The sequence below is a fragment of the Agelaius phoeniceus genome, chromosome 7, assembly GCF_051311805.1.
Source record: "Agelaius phoeniceus isolate bAgePho1 chromosome 7, bAgePho1.hap1, whole genome shotgun sequence".
In the NCBI taxonomy this organism is placed as follows: Eukaryota; Metazoa; Chordata; class Aves; order Passeriformes; family Icteridae; genus Agelaius; species Agelaius phoeniceus.
The window spans coordinates 30481643-30502467 of NC_135271.1; the positions used below are offsets into that span (position 1 = coordinate 30481643).

The 20825-nt window shown below is 35.8% G+C and overlaps 1 protein-coding gene across 5 annotated transcripts in view; it reads left to right on the forward strand.

Annotated features, from left to right (window-relative positions):
• LOC129122459 (neurabin-1-like) overlaps window positions 1-20825 on the forward strand; it is a 41709-nt gene that overhangs the window by 12252 nt on the left and 8632 nt on the right. For 3 of the 5 annotated variants that reach the window (XM_077181394.1, XM_054636343.2, XM_077181395.1), the window contains exons 3-17: window positions 2013-2145; window positions 2521-2641; window positions 3153-3257; window positions 3437-3557; window positions 3981-4127; window positions 5842-5895; window positions 7666-7895; window positions 9550-9646; window positions 9726-9915; window positions 10726-10877; window positions 12314-12647; window positions 14950-15034; window positions 15606-15677; window positions 16170-16365; window positions 20635-20751. In XM_077181394.1, coding sequence (XP_077037509.1) covers window positions 2013-2145; window positions 2521-2641; window positions 3153-3257; window positions 3437-3557; window positions 3981-4127; window positions 5842-5895; window positions 7666-7895; window positions 9550-9646; window positions 9726-9915; window positions 10726-10877; window positions 12314-12647; window positions 14950-15034; window positions 15606-15677; window positions 16170-16365; window positions 20635-20751 — 2154 coding nt within the window. The remainder of the gene's footprint in view (window positions 1-2012; window positions 2146-2520; window positions 2642-3152; window positions 3258-3436; window positions 3558-3980; window positions 4128-5841; window positions 5896-7665; window positions 7896-9549; window positions 9647-9725; window positions 9916-10725; window positions 10878-12313; window positions 12648-14949; window positions 15035-15605; window positions 15678-16169; window positions 16366-20634; window positions 20752-20825) is intronic. The other 2 variants (XR_013183065.1, XM_054636344.2) reach the window with 2 other exon arrangements.

Below are 20825 nucleotides of genomic sequence, written 5' to 3' on the forward strand. Positions count from 1 at the left end.
TATGTTTATGCCATTATTTTATTACTAGCAATTACAAACATTGCTGGAATTTAAGTGACCACTAGTTTTAAATTCTGTTATCCGCTTCTGGTAGATGAACAATTCCTATCATCAATTTTGCATAAAAATGAGCAAATTCCATAAGATTCTAAAATACAATTCTGTTACTTTTAGGTTGGAAAAGTAATAAATCCTTTTTACAAGTTCCAGAGATATTTTAATGCTGGTGGCTCAAGGCTTGCAGTGTACATAATGCTGTTGTTACAGTGCAACTTTGCTTCCCCAAATTTCTAGCACTTTATAGTGTTGTGCAAGCAGCCAGTCTCATCCCTGTGGTAATGTCATTTTTCAGTAGATAATAACTACTTGCATCATCTTCTGCTCTCTTAGACCACTGAGTTGTAAAGAACTAAGAAAATACAGTTGTCACTGTCTCCAAAATGAACTACTGCCATTCTCCACATTTTGCTCAACCATTTGATAGTTAAGATATCTTTTTTTATATTGTAGTCATACTGTTAATACTAGATTATATGTATATGAATTTATATGGGGTTTTTTCTCATGCCTTGGTATTTTATTTGCCCTCAAGAACTCAGATCTTCTCAATAACAAGTTATCATTTGTCCACTCATGAACTTCCTTTTTATTATTAGTTTAAAATTAATCTTAAATTATAATTTGACTGTTTTTGGAGATGCTGCTTTTTTTGTTGGGATGAAAAATAAAGAAACTAGGCCAGTCTTGTTCCAAAGGTTGATCACAAGGAGTTTATTTATTGACCTTTATGCAAGACTTAGGAATAACAGCTTCTAAGGAAGGTTCTTTCATTGTGGAAGACTTAAGATTTCTGAGAGTGGGTTTCTTCCTTCCCTTTCAGCCAAGTGGATCTAATCTTGCTTGCTGGACTGCCCATGCCACATGTCTGGAGTAGGTGTTTTGCAGGGTTTGGGAAAAGTTTGTGAAACTGATCTCAAGTTGTAGTCTGAAGGTGATGCAGTAGGCTCCTCACAGGAAATACTGAATTATATTGGTTGCATTTTGATAATCTGTTTCAAGGACCTTTTTTTGGTGTCTGAGGCTACTGCTCTGCAGAGCTAAAGCTATATACTACTGAATGTAAATTCACAGGGAAAATGTTGATTACAGTTAATGCTGTGGTATTTCTATGATTGCAGTTACCTGTTTAGGTAGTCTCAGCAGAAAATACAACAGTTGCTAAAATATAGTGAAACCAGTGTGAATGAACTTAGTGTCAGTGCTGCATGTTCTTGATTAGGGAGATGGCTGCTGCAGCAGCAATGAGTGCTTTTTGTCTTACACTGAGTGTTGGATAAAACACTCAGTGCCTGCAAAACATTTAGCAGATAAACCTTGTTTTTTAAGATAAATGGGAGTGTGATATTTTTCCTTTTTTTTTCCAAAATTCTTAAAGGCAATTAATGAACATGCTGATATGCCTGTTCTATATAGTTAATTCTTCCTTTCTAGATTTCTGTCTTAATTTGTGTTGTTTGTTTATCTTTTATTTTTAACAATTCAGAAACTCAGCTGGAGTGAATACTAAAAATAGTAATGTATGTAGCAAGGCATTTCCTTTTCCTGGGAAACTGCGTGATTCCCTTGCAAAATCAGAAAACTACATCTGTTTGAAACACTGCAATTGGCAGATGGTGTGGGGGGAGGGAAGAAGAGAGGAAGGATTTGGTGGAATGTAGTCCTAATAAAAAAAGTCACACGATATCAAAGAGGAGCTGACTGATTTCTTTTAACTCTTTGGTGCATTTGTAAGATAAAATCTGTTCAAGTAATTGTTTTGAAACTTAAAAATGTTACATCTATGCAAGCTGGAAACTGTGTGACAGCAGCAGTATTTATTAAATTGATGGTTGTTTAGAAAATTAGATCTCTGAAAATACCACTTTAATTTCCTTATAGATTGTCTTTCAATTGTATGATGTTTGAAAGGAAGTGAGAAGACATTAAAAGAAGTTTTCTGTTACATTTCTTAGGTTTTCAGTACTTACTCAAATGAAGACTATGATAGACGTAATGAAGAAGTTGACCCTGTGGCAGCCTCAGCTGAGTATGAACTTGAGAAAAGGGTGGAAAAAATGGAAGTGTTTCCTGTGGAAATTGAAAAAGGTGCAAGTCAAATCTTGAACATTTGCAAGTGATACTATGGGAACAAAAGATAAAACCATAGCTGTATATTCCTGAAATTTAGGTCTTGAATTTTTGAACATGTGTCTAGCGTTAGATGTGTGGCAAATTCTGGTCTGGTGAATTTAGTGAGTATTAAATGCAGATTGTCATAATGAATTGAATTTAGGAAGGCTACAGGGCAAAAAGGCTTTAAGTAGTATCTACATATAAATATATTCTAATTTTTTCTCTTTTTTGAAGTGAATTTCTATTATCTTTTGTGTAGAAAGACTTGGAATGCTTTGAAACAACTCAATACTGCTAACTGTTACATCATATGTCATACAGCTAATGTTAGATTTTTGAATCCCTTAGGTGACAGGGGTCTGGGCATCAGTATCATTGGAATGGGAGTTGGTGCTGATCAGGGACTGGAAAAACTAGGTATTTTTGTAAAAACAATAACAGATGGTGGAGCTGCTCAGAGGGATGGACGGTGAGTTTTTCATTGAATTGATTATGCTTTTTACAAATTTCCAACTGAGTCCAGCTGATTTCATTAGATATGCTGAATGCTGTGAATAAAAAAAAAAGCTGAATGCAGCTGAGTGATGACTACATTCCTGCTTTATGTTAAATTTTTAAACATGATTTTTTTATTATAGGACATTTTTGCTAAGTAACTTAGATCTACTTACAGCATATATGAGAGATGTTCAAAATGAGCTCATGTGTAGAAGTACCACAGAATCATGTTGACACTCCAGAACACCAGTCACTGTGTAAATAATACAAAAAACATCGAGTCAAATACTGTGTAAATTTGAATTGGTGATCTGCATAGTAACAGAGGATGAGGAGACTATTTTTAAGCAATGAATTTCAATGGAGTCAGAATTTATCATTGTAAATACTAGTGAGTTTTAAGTGATATTTGTCATGTCAAAAATGTTTCAAGCCAAAATACTATTGTTTACCTGATAGCTAAGCATTTATTTATTTTGCAGAATTCAAGTAAATGATCAGATTGTTGAGGTTGATGGCATAAGTCTAGTGGGAGTTACTCAGTTCTTTGCAGCCACTGTACTAAAGAACACCAAAGGCACCGTGAGGTATGTATTTTTTCTCTGAAATAATACTTTCTTTTTGTCGTTTTTCATTCATAGAGAATACAAAACCACAGTATGAAAATTTTACAAAGATATTGTGGAAGGCAACAGTGTAGCAAACTCATTTCCTAAGCATGTCTTAAATTTTTTTGCTGCAAGATAATTTGGTTTTTTCCCTGTAGGTTCCTGATTGGGAGAGAGAAGCCGGGGGCTGAGAGTGAAGTAGCCCGTCTCATTAGTGAGACCTTAGAGCAAGAGAGGTGTCTGTACGAGCAGCACTATGCTCATGATGATACAGAGCAGGTAAAACATTGCTCATGCTCTGCTAGTGGAGTAAACGGTGGGGGTTAATCAAACTGGGGCAAAAAAAGTATAACAGGCAACTTGTTAAAAACAGGAAAAGAAGCACTTCATACACTACTGTTGTTAAGGCACGTGGTTATTGCTTTATCACTAATCCAAAATACGCTTTTAACTGTCAGCTGTACATGATAATTTTGTGCATGTCTTTCTTAGCTCTCTTTTGTGGAACTTTGATGAAGGTGTTTGCAAGTCATCTTTAACACTTACCATAGATATAGGAAATTTAAAAGGAATAGTAACTAGTCAAGAAAAGTTTTGCAGCTGGTTGGATTCCTTGATTGTGTACTTTGGTTATTGCCAAAGTATTACCTTAGTGCAAAAGTGTATGTGTTACAGAATGTCATGATTTTCTCGTTTTGTCAGGATGATGACTATGATGATGAGGAGGAGGATACATATGAGTCACATTTACATGGAAAATCTGTAGAAGTTTTTGATCTTCCTGAAAATGAAGATATTGGTTTACTACTGGATATGGATTCAGCAGAGTCTCTTCTTAAATTTAAAGAGGTGTTGTAGCAGTTTCTTAAATATTCTTTGTGATGCACTGGGGAACATCTGAACCTTGTAGGATTTGGATAGAATCTCCTTCATGTTCCCTCTCGTTGCTGTGGGGTTTTTTTCCAGTGTCACCAATAAATATCTCTGGTAACTGTCCATTGAAATGTAGATCTTCTCTAATTTTTTATATCCAGTTTCCCTATGCATATTTCCATTAAACAATCTTTTGATTTAAATTAAATTTAAAAAGCCCTTGGAAACAGGTGGTAGAACCCAGCCCCAACTCTGTCCGTGTTGTCTGAGTATTGCATTAGATAGATAGGATGGCTTGTGCTTGTTTGCTGCCCAGTGGAATGGATTTAGCTGCAGAGAGCATGGGGGTTATGCAAATATGCCTCTTTTGAATGGTCTCAAGTGTTGTTGTGAGATGTTTTTCAGGAAGACAGGAAATACATATCTAATTTCTTGGTTTAGTCCCTGCAGCCTTCTGAGATATCTGTGTACATAAAAGACTTGGTTTTGTAGATAGGCATATTTTTGGCTTGGAGAGTATTTTTATGGTGTGTCTTTTGGAAGGAATGGATTTGTAAACCCAATAGGGCATTCCAGACTCTGAATCACAACTTAACATAATTGGAAATAGTATGGTTCTCTTTTCCCAGGGTTTTTATAAAGGAGCATATTTGCTTTATTCAGGGCTGTGGGATTTAGTCAGAGACTTAAATGGTACAGACTTCGGCATTTAGGAGTCCAGGCTTCTCTGGTAGATTTAAGTGCCTGTCATTTTCACTCTGGGAGGAGAAAAATATACTGCAAAGAAACTGTTTTATCAGATGCTATTTGCTGCTACATCAGCTTGTTTTTGTTTTGGTATTGGATTGGTATTTTGCAGATCTCTTAAGTTTGTTCTCTTGATAACATTGCCAGAGTCATTGACGAAGTAGAAATTGCAGGCTGCTGATCTCTAGAGAACATTCACAATTTTTCTAGGTTTGGAAGCATTGCCACAAATTGAAGCTTCTTAAGTGCTGTATTTACTTGGGATACAATTATAATCTCATGTAGAATCATTACTGTGCTGTTACTGACATAATCTAAATGCAGAACAGTCATGGATTCACCAGTTTTAATTTGGGATTGGTGCAATGTGCCTTGACAAAAAGAAAATCCCCGCAGGGTTACAGATGGAAAGAGAGATACAAGGAACAATTAATACTTGTTAAAAAAATCTTTATATATGGCTTAAGTGTAGTCTTTTTGATTTCTGATAATCCTATGAAGATTTGTGGTGTAAAAATACATGGCTTAATTTTAAAATAAAGCCAACACATTTATTTTTAAGTGCTGATTGTAAAAATATTTAGTACTGTTAAGTTTTTCCTTTATTCTGTGTCCCAGTTATCATCTTATGTGCATTGCTGCTTTTCATTACCTTGGCACATTGAAACCTTATCATAATCTTTTCAGCTTAATATATAGAAAACAATGGGAGATTTTTAGGGTGGGTATGTATTGTGGAACTTGTTTGAAGTTTAAGTAATTTTTATTTTTTTTAAAATAAAAGCTCATGATGACTTCTCCTGTAAATGACAAATAATTATGTTGACTTTATACCACTCTAACAATGGTTTGGGGAAAAAGGGTATCATGGAGAACTACTTAAAACTAACATTTTCAAATGTAATTTTGTGTGTGCTCATACAGTTTTTTTCATCTGTTCCAGCTACAATTAAAACATGCAGTAACAATAGCTGAAGTGAATCAACTGAAGGAGAAAGTAAGTTTTCAAAGAATATAATTATTGGTAAGGTTTTTTTGTTGGGTGGTTTGCTTTGTGGGTGATTTTTGCTTTGTTTTTGTGGCTACTGATTTTACCAGGAATAGGCTGAATGCAAAAGGCAGCAATCAGTTTATGCCTCAGGCACTCTCTACTTTATGCTGGACAGACATTTCTAAGTGAAAAGCTATGCTCAAATTAAAAATAAAATAAAATAAAGAAATCAACCAAACAAATAAAGCCCCAAAAGTCACATAAAACAACTAGAAAAAACCCCCAAGTCTCCACTTTAAAAGGAACATTTCAGTATTACTGCTTAGAGTAGCTGAATACTGTGGGGAGCTGTATGAAACAGCTCATAAACAAAAATGAGAACATTATCAGTGGATTGAACTTGTCTTATTTGAGATTTGGCCAGACAATGGTTTGTGGCTGTCTTTCTGTTACCAGAAAGTTATTTCTGTTATCCTCTCTCCCTCCTCAAATTTCTGACCTGGTCTGGCAGAGTGTTTTTTTCCAGTAGATTTGTTTTTTGCTGAAGATTGATTCAATGCCTGTGCTTATTCTGAGCACACTCTGTGTTTCTTTTTCTTTTTTGCTGCTTTTTCCACTGATGCAGATTTATACGTGGCCTTTTTCTGAAAATAATGTGTGTGAGCAAGCAGCTTCCTTTATTCTGTTGCCCTTCTGTGTTGCCTTGCTCAGAACGACATATCCTAGGACAACTTGCAGCACATTGCTAGGAACAGGTAGCAAGTGAAGAGGGCATAGTGCTTCAGTTTGCAATAATTCTCAGTAGCAGTACCTATTGGGGTGTTTCATGCACTCTGCAATTGTTGAGGCAAGGCAGACAAAGCTACTTATGACAGTTCCCTTTTTGATTTCTGACAGTGCTCCTCCTCCTCCTAGTATTTTTGGTATGTGGCCCAGCTGGATTGCACAAAAGCTGTTAAAAATGTTGGTGTTAGTACAACTTATGACCCCGTTTTTAAATTCAATAAATTCTTGGTCCTTTCAACATCCTTGTTCCATTGGCAGGTGATCTTAACTGGCTTCAAAAGTAGTGATTTATTTCCTCAGTGGAAGTGGTGTCCCCAGAGAAGGAGGCATGGACAAACTAAGCTGTATCTTGTTTGTTCACTCCTCCAAGGCTTGGAGAGCTTCACATGTTAACATTCCTGTGTGTAATGTGGCTGCTGTCAAGCTGAAGGGGTGCCATCCCTTTCCTTTACTGAGGGGATATTTGATGGTTTTGGACATAAGCTCAAGAAAAGGAAACCCTGCACGTGCCATCATTGATTTGGAAGACTAGGGTCATATAAAGTTACCAGGGAAGATAAGCTGGTTGTGTTATCTTTATTCAAAAAGCTATAGGTAACAAAGTAGTGGGACAGGGAGCTTGTCTTATACAGGTTAAGATTCTTTATCTGCAGTTGCCTTTGAAGGTATTCAAAGTAGGCCTCTCCAGAGATATTAAGTTCTGGTGAGATCTTGAACAATATAAGCTAATAATACAGGTCTTGGTCATTTAATCTGTCTAGAAAGATGCAATACCAATGAGGAAAAGACTCTTGGGTTTCAGTTCTAAACTTGGTTAGATTAGCAAGGGTTGGAAGAGTTGATGTGATTACTTTAAAAGTTGTGTCCTGTTTTCATATTACTGATAAGTATGTAAATATTATTTACTATTCTCTACTTAAAATGTAGAGATCAACAACTGGGTTTTATTTCATCTTTTAGTTTAGATTAATTATGTGTTAATATTTTCAGTTAAAAGTTGTTGAAGCAGAAAAAAATGAATGGAAATTTAATCGAGCCCAACTACAGCAAAACTTGGATGAAAGCAAAGAGAAAATTAAAAAGTTAGAGACCTACTGGTTAGAAGCACAAAATTTATGCAAAACAGTAAATGAGCGTCTTAAAGAGACTCAAGAACAATGTGATGCCCTTGAAAAGAAATACAACAAGGCCAAGAAATTGCTTAAAGACTACCAACAAAAGTAAGTACCCCAAAATACCAGGTCTCTATTTATTGCTTGAGTGTTTTGTGCAACTTGGGGAAAGCTGTCAGCAATACCTAGGGGAATAGGATTTGCTTAACATACTTTCTTTTCATTTATTAGAGTGCAGGGAAGAAGTGGGCTACAAATGCTGAATTATTCCATACCTTACATCACCAACTTCTGGAAAGGCTCTGTGAAAATCTTGCTGATGATTTTGATTTATAGCTAAGGAAAAATTCTTTAATATTTCAATGACAACTTTTAAAAAACAACATCGTTTAAAAGCTGTAATGCATATATACTCTTTTGGAAGGACTACTTGAAATTTGATATGAGGTGTTAGGCAATACCTTTTGCTCTTTGTGAAAAACCCTCAGCTTGGCTGACTTCAATGTTCCAGATAGAGTAGGCATCAAAAGATATTTCATAATAGCCAGATACCTGTGATTTAGTCTGAGTTAGTTATATCTTATAGGAGGAGTAAAAAGAATTTTGAGGGGAATTGAAAGTTTGGGGATATGTATCTCGCCCACTAAAATGGCAGCATGAAAACAGTATCTTCAATCTGTTTAAGGATTTGGGTTTTTTAGTAGAAGTACTATTGCTTATTAGATACATCTGTGGGGGCTACACACGTAGTAGTGTCTAATTGTTCTGTGATCTTCCCTCTTAGCTAAAGAGGAGGTAATTGCAAAATATTTGTAGATGTGTCCTGATAATACAGAACACAGCTGTTGCTTTTGGTAGTTGCTGTGGGCGTGTAATACTCTTGTTCCAAATTTCTCCACTTGCTACTTACTTTTAAAGGCAATTTATTATAATCTTTTGCTCTGTAGTCCACATCCAAAAATGTTACTTTTCACAGTACGTTTTTGTGCTGTTTGGTGAGCTTTTTAAAGGTCTCCTTTCCCCTCTCCTCCCAAGCTTATCCACATGGAAGTTCAAAAGTACGTGAAGATGACTGCTAACATGCTGCTTTCCATTCCCTTGCTGTTTAGCCAATTCCCATTACTCATTTGATTGTCCCTGAAGCTTTTGCATCTGTTGTAGATGTTTTATGCTTATTTTCTGGTTTTGTATGTCATTCCATATGATGCAGGCAAAAACAGCTTTTATTTTTGTTTCCTTCTTGTAGTCATTGTTTCTTTTTTGTAAAATGCAGCCATTGCAATTGCTGTAGGATGAACCAAGTAGAAACTTGAAATGCAATTTAATTTCCAACAAAGAATTTTGCCATAGCTTTTGGAAGGAAAATATACTGTGTGTGCATGTATCTTTGTGGAAGAGAGTAAGATGTAATGATTGGAGTTGTGCATGTATTTCAGGCTTAAATGCATATGCAACTTGCTGCTTTTAAAATGAGAGATGGTTGTAACTTTGCAGAAAAAGTGTTGCCATGCATCCTTTTTCTGTCCAGAGTAAGTCACAGTCATCTGTATTTTCTTTTGAAGACAGTAGAAGCATACAAATAAATACATCATTTTATGACATTATAAGATTAATGAATCAGTTATACCTTGCAGACTGATTTTTGTCACTATTCACTAATGGAATGCTTTTTAGTAAATGCAATTGTGCATATTTCTATTTAACATAGTTTTCTACATTTTTGTACTACTTCATAGACATGTATATATTTCTTTCTGTCCAGAGAAATAGAATTTATGAAGAAAGAAGAAGATCATTCAAAGCTACTTGAAGAGAGAGACCAGAAACATGCAGAACAACTAAAAATCTATCAGGAAAAAGTAAAGCAGTATTATATTTTTAATAAACTTCTGCATTCTTGGAGACATGTATCTCACTTCTGAATTTTAATTCTTGCAGATTTCAGAGCTTGAAAATAAATTGATAGCATATGAGAAAATGCCTTATGTGTTTGAAGGTGGCAGTTTATTGGAAGATGGCTGTCAAAGTCCAGACCAATCTAACGAACAATCAAAGATAAAAGAAAACAATGAAAAAGAAACCAAATCAATAGAGGAAAGAATAAGTTCTTTAGATATGCTGGTTTCTGGTAAGTAGTAGATTGTAGTATTTTTTATTTTTTATTTACATGTAAGGAAAATTAGGAGGCATTATATGTATAGTGGTTTTTTTGTTGTTAAGAGAAGTGAAGTGTTTGCTGTTTCCTTCCAACTGGGTAAATGTTTTAGCTGACTCAGTGTGGATACTTGAGTTTAGGTTCCCCCAGCATTTTCAGTATAGTTGTAATGTATTTCTTACGTGTTGTGGGAAAGAGGAGGCGAATGGAGAGACAACTATTTTAACAGTTATTCAGATTCTGTTAGTGAAACTACTAATCGGACTAAAACACTGAGATATGTCAGTATAAATCCCATTTATTTCAAGCTATAATTTACAGCAAACTTGCTATGATTTTTTTGTCACATAATTTTATGCACAGAATGTAATGAAATATCAGATGGAGCTTTGAATGAGAATGAAATTTTAAAAATATTTGGTAAATTCTTACTTTGTAAAGAGTTTCTGTCCTAAAGAATGATGTTAGGAAAGCACATCTGGGGCACAAATTTTCATCTATTTGAGAACAGAATTCAGTTTTCAATCCATTAGAATTGTATTCTGTTGGATTTTATTATTTTTTAATTGAAGAAGTTGGGTAAAAATATATTTAAAATTAAATAGAAATTGCTATTGCAATGTGTCAAACAGTGCAGTATAATATGAAAATTATTTTCATACAGTAATGGTTAATGGGTAGAGTAATTCTGACTTCGATTCTGAATATTTTTCTGGACAGTGGGTTGTCTACCAGTTTGCTGGGGTTTTTGTTTGCTTTTTGAAAAGTATGTTTCTGTTGCAGATTTTGATGCTTTTGTTGGGGATACTCCCAGATTAGACACCAGTGCCCACAAAGCAAAAGCTCAGCTTGCTTTGAAAGTAAAACGCCAGCCACCTTCTCGGTCCAAGCTGAAAGAATCTCTTGGGGGTGCACAACAGACTGCAAATCTGCAGGTACTGACACTGCTACTGACACTGATGATCGTGTGCTCTGGATACTGACCATGGGTTGAGTTTTATCTGTATTTCCAATTGTAAGTGTTCTTCATGCTTCATTCAGGCTGTGCCAAAGCATCCTTGTTCTATGCTGCATCAAATGAAAAAAACCTTTGAGGGTTCATGACATACATGGGAACTTTGGCATGTTTTTGTGGCACAGTTAATTTGAAGTTAGCAAAGAACTATGTGAGCTTGTGCTGTGCTGCTTCTGCTTGTTGAAAGATTTTGATACAGTGATATGTTGTGAAATATACTCATTTATCTTGTTATGCCTTCATCTGGAACAAGTCAGTTACCAAATTTCTTCAAAAACCAAAGAGTTCTGAAATGCTTCATTATTCTATAAGTCATCATTTGAGTTCACAAGAAGTGTGCCAGTATGTGGGATCTCAGCACATCGTTCCCAATGTCCAGAGATGCCAGGAGAACCCTTGGGGGTCTCGAAAACCCTGGAATGTTGCCAAGAGTGCTTGGTGGCTTGATTTTGATCCATCCACAGAAGTAACAAGAGTCTGAGGACAAGAGAATCACTTTAGAGTAAAAGGTGTAAAAGAGACACATTTAGAGGGTGAGATATAGATTTTAAGGTTTTTGGTACAGGGGGGTTATGGAGACAAGATGGAGAGATCGGGGCGTGTCTTGTCCTTCTTCTTTCTTCTTCTTGTCCTCCATCTCCTGTGATGATGTTGGCACTTAGAGATTGGTTTCTAGTGAAGGTGCACTTGCCAACATGGGCGAAAAGCATTGGGAAATAAAGGTAAATATTGTATACGTAGGTTTTAGTATAAAAAGACATGACCGCCCCGTGGGTGGTCAGAGAGTGCCTGTGACTGCCTGCAGATCAGACCTCTGTTGGGCAGACAGAAAATTTTTGTAGATAAGAAATAATAAACAACCTGAAGACCAAAAGCTGAAGAGTCCAGACTCGTCCTTTGCATCGCGCCCACCAAAGAACCACTCTACCCGTGTCGGGGCAGAGACAGACAGCCGGACCCGACACCAGTAAAATGTTCTCGTGTTTCTGGAAAACAACTGAAGAACTGAGGTATAGATAGGCAATATATGAGAGAGCCTTTAGTAGAAGGAGGACACTGAACTAATTCAGTGAGACTGAAAACTGGCTGCATTGAATTGGCAGGGCTAATATGTACCAGAACATTTCTGATTTGGCTAGAAAAAGTTTTCTTGGGATGTGCAGAAAGATGTGTATAGAGGTGGGTAACACATTCTAAAATCAGATTCATGTGATTCAGATGGTATCCACAAGTATGTAGGTTCAGAAAATTTCCTGAAGAAATTTGCTTAGCATGTCCTTCCACCCTGGTAAAAGAACAGACAGTAAATGAGTATATGTCATGTTTATCAAAAAATAACTTTCAAATTTATTGAAGGATGAAGATTCAGAAGACCATGTTCTCAACAGAGAATCTTCCTCTATGTACCTAACTAAGAGCTTAGAAACAAGTGAAAAATTACCTCTCCCATGCCTGGATGACGCAGATCGAAAGAGTGAAAAACCTGAGAAAAGAGAAAGCACAGAAAGTCCTCTGGAGTCAAGCCCTTCTGCTTCCACACACTCTTCTCCAGTACACAAACCAAACAACGAAAATAGCACAACCACCACTCGGTCACCTCCTCCTGAAGGGATGACTCCAAATTCTCCTCAAGGGTACCTCAAGAATGTTAAGCAAAGAGAAGCAAAAGGGAAAGGGAAGGAAGCCAAGGGTAAGATTTAAGGGTTTATTATTATTTTAATTCTTCAGGATTGAAGTTTTACAAATTTTAGATGTAATCAGTAAAGGTCCTAATACATTTTTGCAAAACACTAGCCTCATAAGTGGCAATGTATTGAAGGGTAAGTCTGATGGATTTCCTGATTCCCAGAAAAATTCATTGTTGGCTTTGTGCTTCCAGACATTATGCAGTGTTTAAACAGGATGCAGATTCTGAGAATTGTGGGAATTGCCACATTACTCATCGTGCCCTCTTAGGATATTTGTCACTAGAAGAAGGTTAAAGGTATTATAATCAGCCTAGTCACTATTAGTCATTATTTGATAGGAATAGTTGGCATTTTTCTTATGAATAATTGAAAAAGGGATCTAATATAATCTTTTAAATGTTTGATATTTTCTGTAATCAGCTAGTACAATTGCATAAATACAGATGACTTTCTGTCTTTGCCCTACAGCTCAGACAAAACCATTCTTTCAATACCTTGAAACAGGATTTGTTTTATACCATCCTTATTTTGTATGTGTCTATAAAGACTCAAACAAAACTAGTCTAAAACAAACACCACTTACTAAGACGTATACCTAATACATCTGTGATTTTGCTTTCTTTTCTCCAGTTTTTTTGTGATGGCAGAAGCATTGTAAACTTTTTTTTTGTAAATTGGCCATGGATTTGCTAATTAATGCAGTACATGAGGATTGATATTGAAAGCTTGCTCTTTGTGAACAAAATGACACTAAATGCTGTTTCTGCTAGATTGTTGCTTTCTAACTGTGTTTAAATGTTTGCCTATTATTTTATTGAATTAATCCTTTCTATTACCTTTTCATCCATTCATGTATCAGTCTGAATTTTAACCTACTGTGCCATGTTTAAGAAATTACCTCCTTCCTTAAAATACTGCCTCTGGAAAAAGAGGTGGAAACAAATGTCAGTATTAAAAGTAATTCTTCTGGTTTTGTATTCAAGCTGATAGGAAAAAAAGCCAGTTTGACTGTAGTTATAAATTGTTGGATGTTATATATTTAGAAAAAGTGCTTAACTAATTACCTGAAGTTCTAATTTTTGTCAGAAACTACTGATTAGATATGCAAAATAAGGGGAAAGCTCTTGACTAACCTGACTGGTCGGGTATGTAATCTTTGAGCTAATCCTTCCTGAAATATATAATTGTTATTTGCTGATGGAGTGATGGGTAGTTGACCTCAGTTTTGTGTACTAAACAGGCTTTTTGGTTGTTATGGTCCTTGAAGGAGTCTGTGTATATCATGTCAGGAGTTGTTTTGAAGGTAGAGCTTAAAATTTACTTTCTTTCTCAAAATGTGAACTGCATCTCTTTGATAGGTAGCTAAGTTAGGAAACACATGATTTGCAACACAAAATGTATTTCAATTATTTTTTTAAAATCTAGTAGCCTGAGAATTTAAAAGTAAGTGCATTTAGGACTTGCGGTAATCTGCCACAGTCCAATGAGAAGAGGTCATGTGGTTCTTGTCACTTAATTTTGCACAGTAATTGAGAAGTTGGTATTGAACATGCTTCCTTTGGCAAAAAATTGGGTCCTAAGAGGTTGTATTCCAGTTTTAAAAATAAGGGCCTTGGAGGAGCTTCAAAGTCGCAGCTGTTTCTTCAGAACAGCCACAGTTTGTATGCCATTTCCAGTGAACTCAGCTTGTCAGGGGCTGTCTGCTCTCCAGGTACTGACCATCATATGGGTTAGGCACAGCTTCTGGAGCGGGCTGCTTGTGTACATAGCCCATGTTTGCAGCAGCTGGCCTGGGCTAGCTACTGAACCAAAAGTAATACCAAAGGAGCATCTGCAATACTGCAAGAGTAATAAAGAAATACTAAATGCTATCTCTTATACTGGTTATGTGGTTGTATGTTTTGAAGTTGACGTTTTGCAAAAGAAAGAGGTACTTTTTTCTAAACCTGTCATAAACTAACTTTTGTTTGTAATTCATTAGAGCAAAAATCTGTGGTAATTTTTACCTTTCTGTAGACTGTATAGAATTACTCTTTATCAAAAGGAGTACTTCCGAATAGTTATCAGCAACTGTTGCCATTTTTCAGTGGCTGGTACAGACAGAATGATGGGAAGATGCCACAGAAAATAACTTAAACTGGCTGATATGGCTGTAGTATTTTCAGTTATTTGTGTGCAGAAACAGTAGTTTTAACACTGTCACCCAGGTCCTAGTATCTGACTTAAAAACTTCATCATTAGTAGCTGAAAATTGCAGGTATTTTTACAACAACATTTTTATTTTTCACCTCTCTATGAAAACAGAAGAAAGGAAAAATGAAGACAGGACAGCAGAAACAAATGAAGGAATTCCACCAGGGAAGTCCAAAAGGAGATTTCCAGATTTTGGGTGAGATTTTACATGTGTTCCTTTGGAAATAAGTGTTGTTCTGTGTTATTTTTGAGAATATTATGTTCTCTAATTAAACCAATGTTGAGGAGTCCAGTAATGCTACTTCATAAGACCTTTGAACATGGGGTAAAGCTTGTTGAAGCCAGCTAACGTTAAAGACTTAGACTGGTACTGCAATAAATGCATCATAACATAAAAATTAGCTGATTTCACACACTGATAGTGTATGTAGTTAGTGACTTTGCTCAAGTTGCCGTGCATTGCTTAGGAGCAGTAATGTAGCAGTAAAACTGTGGTTTTCCTCCTGGTTGTATCCAGTATATGCTAGGCTTCTTTAGGCATTTTCTGTATTTATTTTGGTTATCTGTGGCTTTTGAAAGGGTACTGTCATGATTCTTGAATAGAATATGAGTGCCAGAACTTTTTAAATTGCATGCAGAATTATGCTTTGTGTAACAATATAAATGTGGCTTTTCGTAACTGTTGAAGTCAATGTGAAAACGAACTTGCTGATTTAAAGAAATGTAAATGTTAGTGCTTTATGAAATTTGTGTTTTTTTCACTTCAGTGGATTGCGGAAATCCGGGGGCAAGGGTAAGAAGCAAGAAAAAGAAAATCTAAGAGGTTCTCTGGATAGCAGGTAGGTCTTTTGTTAGTTTATACGTACATGCTGCATTCCTAAAATTTGTAGCCTAAGGACTTGTTTAAAACTGTCATTAATGTTTGATCTTAAAGTAAATTCTTGTATAACAGTGGCAAAAATTCTGTGAAGATTTAATAATACAGAGATGAGCTTCTAATCTCACAGAAGCGAGTAGAGGAGGCAACCTTAAAACTGTATTTTCCTTAGGAAGATGAATGTTGAGTAAATTAAGTTAGCAATTACTTGAAGTTATTTAATTGTGTGAAATACTGCAATAATTTGTGTTGTTATATAACTCATTATTTTCCATGGATATTTAAAGGCAAGTATCAGTTTTCATTGCAAGTATCAGTTTGCTGTGAAACTGGTAAAAATAAGTGGTGTGGTTTGAGTTTGTTCTTGTTTTTAATGGGGTGGTTGTGTATTTGAGGGATGGGATGGGGTTTTTTGCTGTTGTTATTTAAACAGAATTTCGTCTGCTTATCTCAGAGGTTCCCGAGAACTTTTGGATGACTCTGGCAACAATCTATCAGCATCAGATTCAGATTCCCCTGCTCCTACTTGCATGCCTTTCTCTTGGTTTGGAGACAGCCACAAAGAGCCTCAGGTTTCAAGTAGCGGTCTGCAGGTTACTCAGAGTGGGCAGGATGGTTGTGAGCATGGTCAAGAAAAGAACAGAAGCAAGGTAAAGATGACTAATTTGTGCTTTGAATGTTTAAGTGTTGCATTTTGATGAAGTAAAAATATCAGTGGTTAGTGTGTGGAAGCTTAATGACTTAGTCCTTTACCACATCACCTCTACAAACATTGCTGGAGAAGTTTGAGATACTACAGCTCTCACAAGCAGGAATCGTGTGAGTGTTCCTGTTCCCTCCTTCAGTTGCAGCATCAGTAGAGAGCTATTCAGGCTGAAGTAGCATCTAAGGAAGAATCACAGGGCGTGTTTTTTCATGGGTTGGTAATGCTAAAAGTAATGCTAGTTTCAGGAAAACATAGTTTTAGAGCTCTAATCTGTTTTCCAGGCTAGTTCATGGAGGAATTGTGCATAAATAGATGTCAGCTGTCCAAACAGTTGGCCACAAGTTCTTACTGTACTGGAATGTAGGATTGGAGTACCAGACAGATGGGGGAAGATAGTATCCTACTTTTCATTAACAAATAGAATATTAAAAGCCAAGAAACATATCTATAAAACACTTTCTTCCAGGCTTCTGAGTAGCTAATAATCTAATAATTTAGAGCCTTTTAACCAGATCTTGTGAGTGAGGCTACACAGTTCAGTCTATAACCATAGAGTTTAAACTATTTGAAAGAAATAGCTTTAGAAACTAAAAGGTGTAATGTGTGTGCTGTCTGAGTATTTGGTTAAACCTTTTTCAATTTAACACTATTCCCAGCAATTTTACTGGCTGTATTCTCGTTTCCTTTCGATTTTGTCCAATTGAAAATTACAGTTATTTGAGTAAGGTGGTTTATTCTTGAGTTACACACTTTTTCTTCACTTTGGATGGCTAAAATACCCTTTCATGTATTGGTTTTCTTCTGTGCTGTTAGAAAGAAAGGAGTTGCATATATGGAAGAGAAACTTGCCACGTTTTAGTCCATGAAGTCACTGATGTTTTGCAGAGATTGCAGATAACAAGTTTGTTTTCCATGTTTCCAGATGGTGATTGCACTAAAATTCTGTTGTAATACCTTTTTTAAAATACTTTGTTTCACTAGTGTAAATCTGCAGTCCCTGTGATAGTAGTAAATTGTCTGATTTTAGAACCATACGATAACACAGGAACTTAATAAGAGAAGGAATTATTTAATCTCTGAAGTAGAACGGTACTTCACAAAATGCTGCCCAGTGTGCATCAGTCTTGTGTATTTACAGCTCCTGCATTAGTTGCTTCTCTTGGAGCCTGCAGTGGCCAAAAGATGTTTCTGTAAATAACCCAAGAATTTGGAAGGTATATGCATATTCTTGGATACAATTTTTGATTAAATAGTAATGCATGGCTGGTCTCTTAATAGGCTGGTCTCTTGATAGGCTGTAGTTGGTCTCCTAATAGGCTGTAGCAAAGCTGTGAAGAGTTGTTTCCTGTATAGATAAGGAATTAGTGGGTTTGTCATTGATTCAGAGGAACACATTGGTCCCCTCTTCATTGCTCCTTTCTATCTGATTTGAATAAGTTTTGTAAGCATAGTAAAAGTCCCACTGCTGCATTTCTACTATAAGCACCCATAATGTGCTTAAGCAGCTCCTAAAGTTTTCGTATACCTACCATATATACCTACCTTTGGCAATCAAAAAGTTACAGATATTACCAGATTGAGTGCTCTCTTCCTTTCCACATTGTTCTGAAGTAATAGTTTTTTCTTCTTTTTTTCTTACTGGACTATACTTCCCAAGATGATTACTGCATCAACCTTCCAGCTGGTTTCTTGCCTACTGGTTTGGTGTTTTTTGTTTCCTTCTCATGCTCCAGTATGTAATTGTTGTTTGCTGCTCTCTTCCTTAGTTCCAGTTGCAAACCAGCAGCTGGAAGATTATGCAAGTCTCAAGCTATATTCTTGCTTTGTAAAATGGTAGAAGAACAGATTCTCATACATTCATTAATCATAAAATCATACTTTTCCTCTCCAAAGTCAGGCTGGTTTCCCTTTGCAATGTTTGGGGTCTTTTGTGAACATGGTGATGTGACAGTGGTTGCTGCTTCAAATTATGACTAATTGTTTTAGATCTGAACTTAGGGTTGATAATTACATATGTACAGTTACAAGGCTTTGGCTTTTTTTGCTGTGAAAAGACATTAAAACTAACTGCTTGACCACTCAGAAGTGAGTCTTGTTACTAAAACAATATAAAAGCAAAGGACAAAATCACCTTTCCAGAATTCAAGGAAAGAATACTCCTTTTTGTTGATATTAACTCAAAATTTATAAAGAAATATATCATAAATATAGCAATAGCATTTACTCCTTTTATGTTTGTAGTATCCCCTGTGATCATATGACAGCATTTCTTAAACAGGAGGTAAAAGTAGAAAGCCTAAAATAAGAACTTGGTCATTTAAAAAATCTCTGTGGAACCAAGTCCTTGGCATTGTGTATAATTTTTGTAGTTGTGTTTTCGCATTGATGATGCAAGGAATATAATCACATTCCTTATTACCTGGTTTCTGGTTTTGCAAAATTTGCCTCTGAAACTTACTATACTTGAAATGTTTTTGCTTTCTTAAAATGGTTCTGAAGTTAGTTTTAAACTTACAGTTTGACAAAGTAGTGAGTCAGCTTCTTGATCCTTGTGAAAACAAAAACACAGGAACTAAAATCCTGTGTGCTTGCAGACAGTTCTTAAATTAGTCCCTTGGTGTAATTCTCTGATACAATACACACACATAGTGTTTATACCCATTGTTTTTCCAGAATACTACTTAGCTTCTGTAAGTGTGTATGCAGTCTTTCATTTTCAGAGCAAGGAAGAACAGTGTGGTATAAACTACATCCTAGTACCTTAAATGATAGGAAGCATAACTATAAAACCTCTTCTGTCCAGATTCTGTGCTATTCAAGAGTCAAAACCCTTTGCAACTGGCTCTAAATGCTTAAAAGGCAATTACTCCTATTAACTGATTAGGAGCAGAGGGAGAGAAAATATTACAACTGGTGCTCAGATGCTTTACTTTTGGCTATGTTTTTATTATTGTATCTTTTAGTTTTGTTTGTCTGAGTTGTTCTTGATTTTCTCTGTAAAAGTAGGAAGAGTGAACTGAGGGCAGCTAAAAGAAAAGCTCTTAAATAGATTTTCAGTTTGGGTTGAAGTTAATTTGAGAATAAGTTGATGGAAAAAGTATTCAGTTGTTTCTGGTAATAATTTTTACATCTGAAAGACTGAAGAAGACCTAAAATTTAATGTAATTAATAAAATAATCTACATGGTAAATAGAACACCATTTTTCAGTCAAGAAAAGTACTACACAGAGATAGCAGGAAAACTCAAGTTGTGGGGGTTTATGTTTGTTGTGTTGTGGTGGTGATGGCTTTTTTCTTGAGCTTTGGTGTGGTGTTTTACAGGCTGAAAATGTGTATCAATAATTTAGAGTATAAGGGAGTGCACTTACAAAACAAAAATAGAATAATCTGGAAAACAGAGTTCAGGTGAAATTGAAATCAGAACACAAATACAGAAGTGATAAATGAAGGTAACTACAAAAATGTAGTTCTCTTATACAAGCATAACTAAGTGAAGAAAAATATCCTTAAGATCAGCCTTATTTAGGATCTGAGGTTATTTATGCACATAGGGATGTGGTATGGCATCCTTACAAAGTGTAATTGGTTGATTAGAGACTTAGAGAACATTAGAGAAAATACTGGTAAATAACTACTTACTGTTTGTAGGCAGCAAAGAGTAGTGCTGAGACATGCCTCCTACTTTTGCCTTTCTAAAAATGTATGGTTTTGGCAGAATTATTTTTCACTCAGTAACGCAAAATATTCTCAAGGTCACAATCTGAGTTGGAAATGGAGGGAATCAACAGAACGCTACCTTCTGAAACACATTCATAGTGTTTGTGGAGGTTTCAGTTTAATGAAAGTTCATCATGAACAAGTCCAACAAATGCATTTTAAATTGGTTCTCCCACAGTGTGGTATGCCTGGTGAAAAAGTAACTGATGCACTTCCTTGTGTATTCTAACACCATTTCAGGTTATGACCGATTCTCTGCACAAGTTGCTCTTATTGGGGATATTGCTTTAAGTTTGTTACTGCGAATTTCTGAATTCAGAAGTTTAACAAAATACAAGTCAGATGCTTGATACAGTTAGTACATTTCATATGTGTTCTAATGGTAACTGAGTCATACTATTTTTTTTAACCAAAAATCAGAATTACTAGAATGTCACCTAATGACTTGCTTTTCCAAGAAGTGAGTTAATAAAACATTATTTCCACTTGTTTGCAGAGTAGAATTGTCATAGATGATACATACCATAGCAAGCCAAGTTGTGAACTTTCAGGGTTAGTGACAGAACCAAATCTGTCAGGTCGTTCACACACTTTAACCTTCTCTTCAAATGAGGTGAGTTTCAAAGTGTGTATATGTGTGTTGTTGATGTTGTTGTTCACACTACAGCATGTTTCATAGAAACAGAT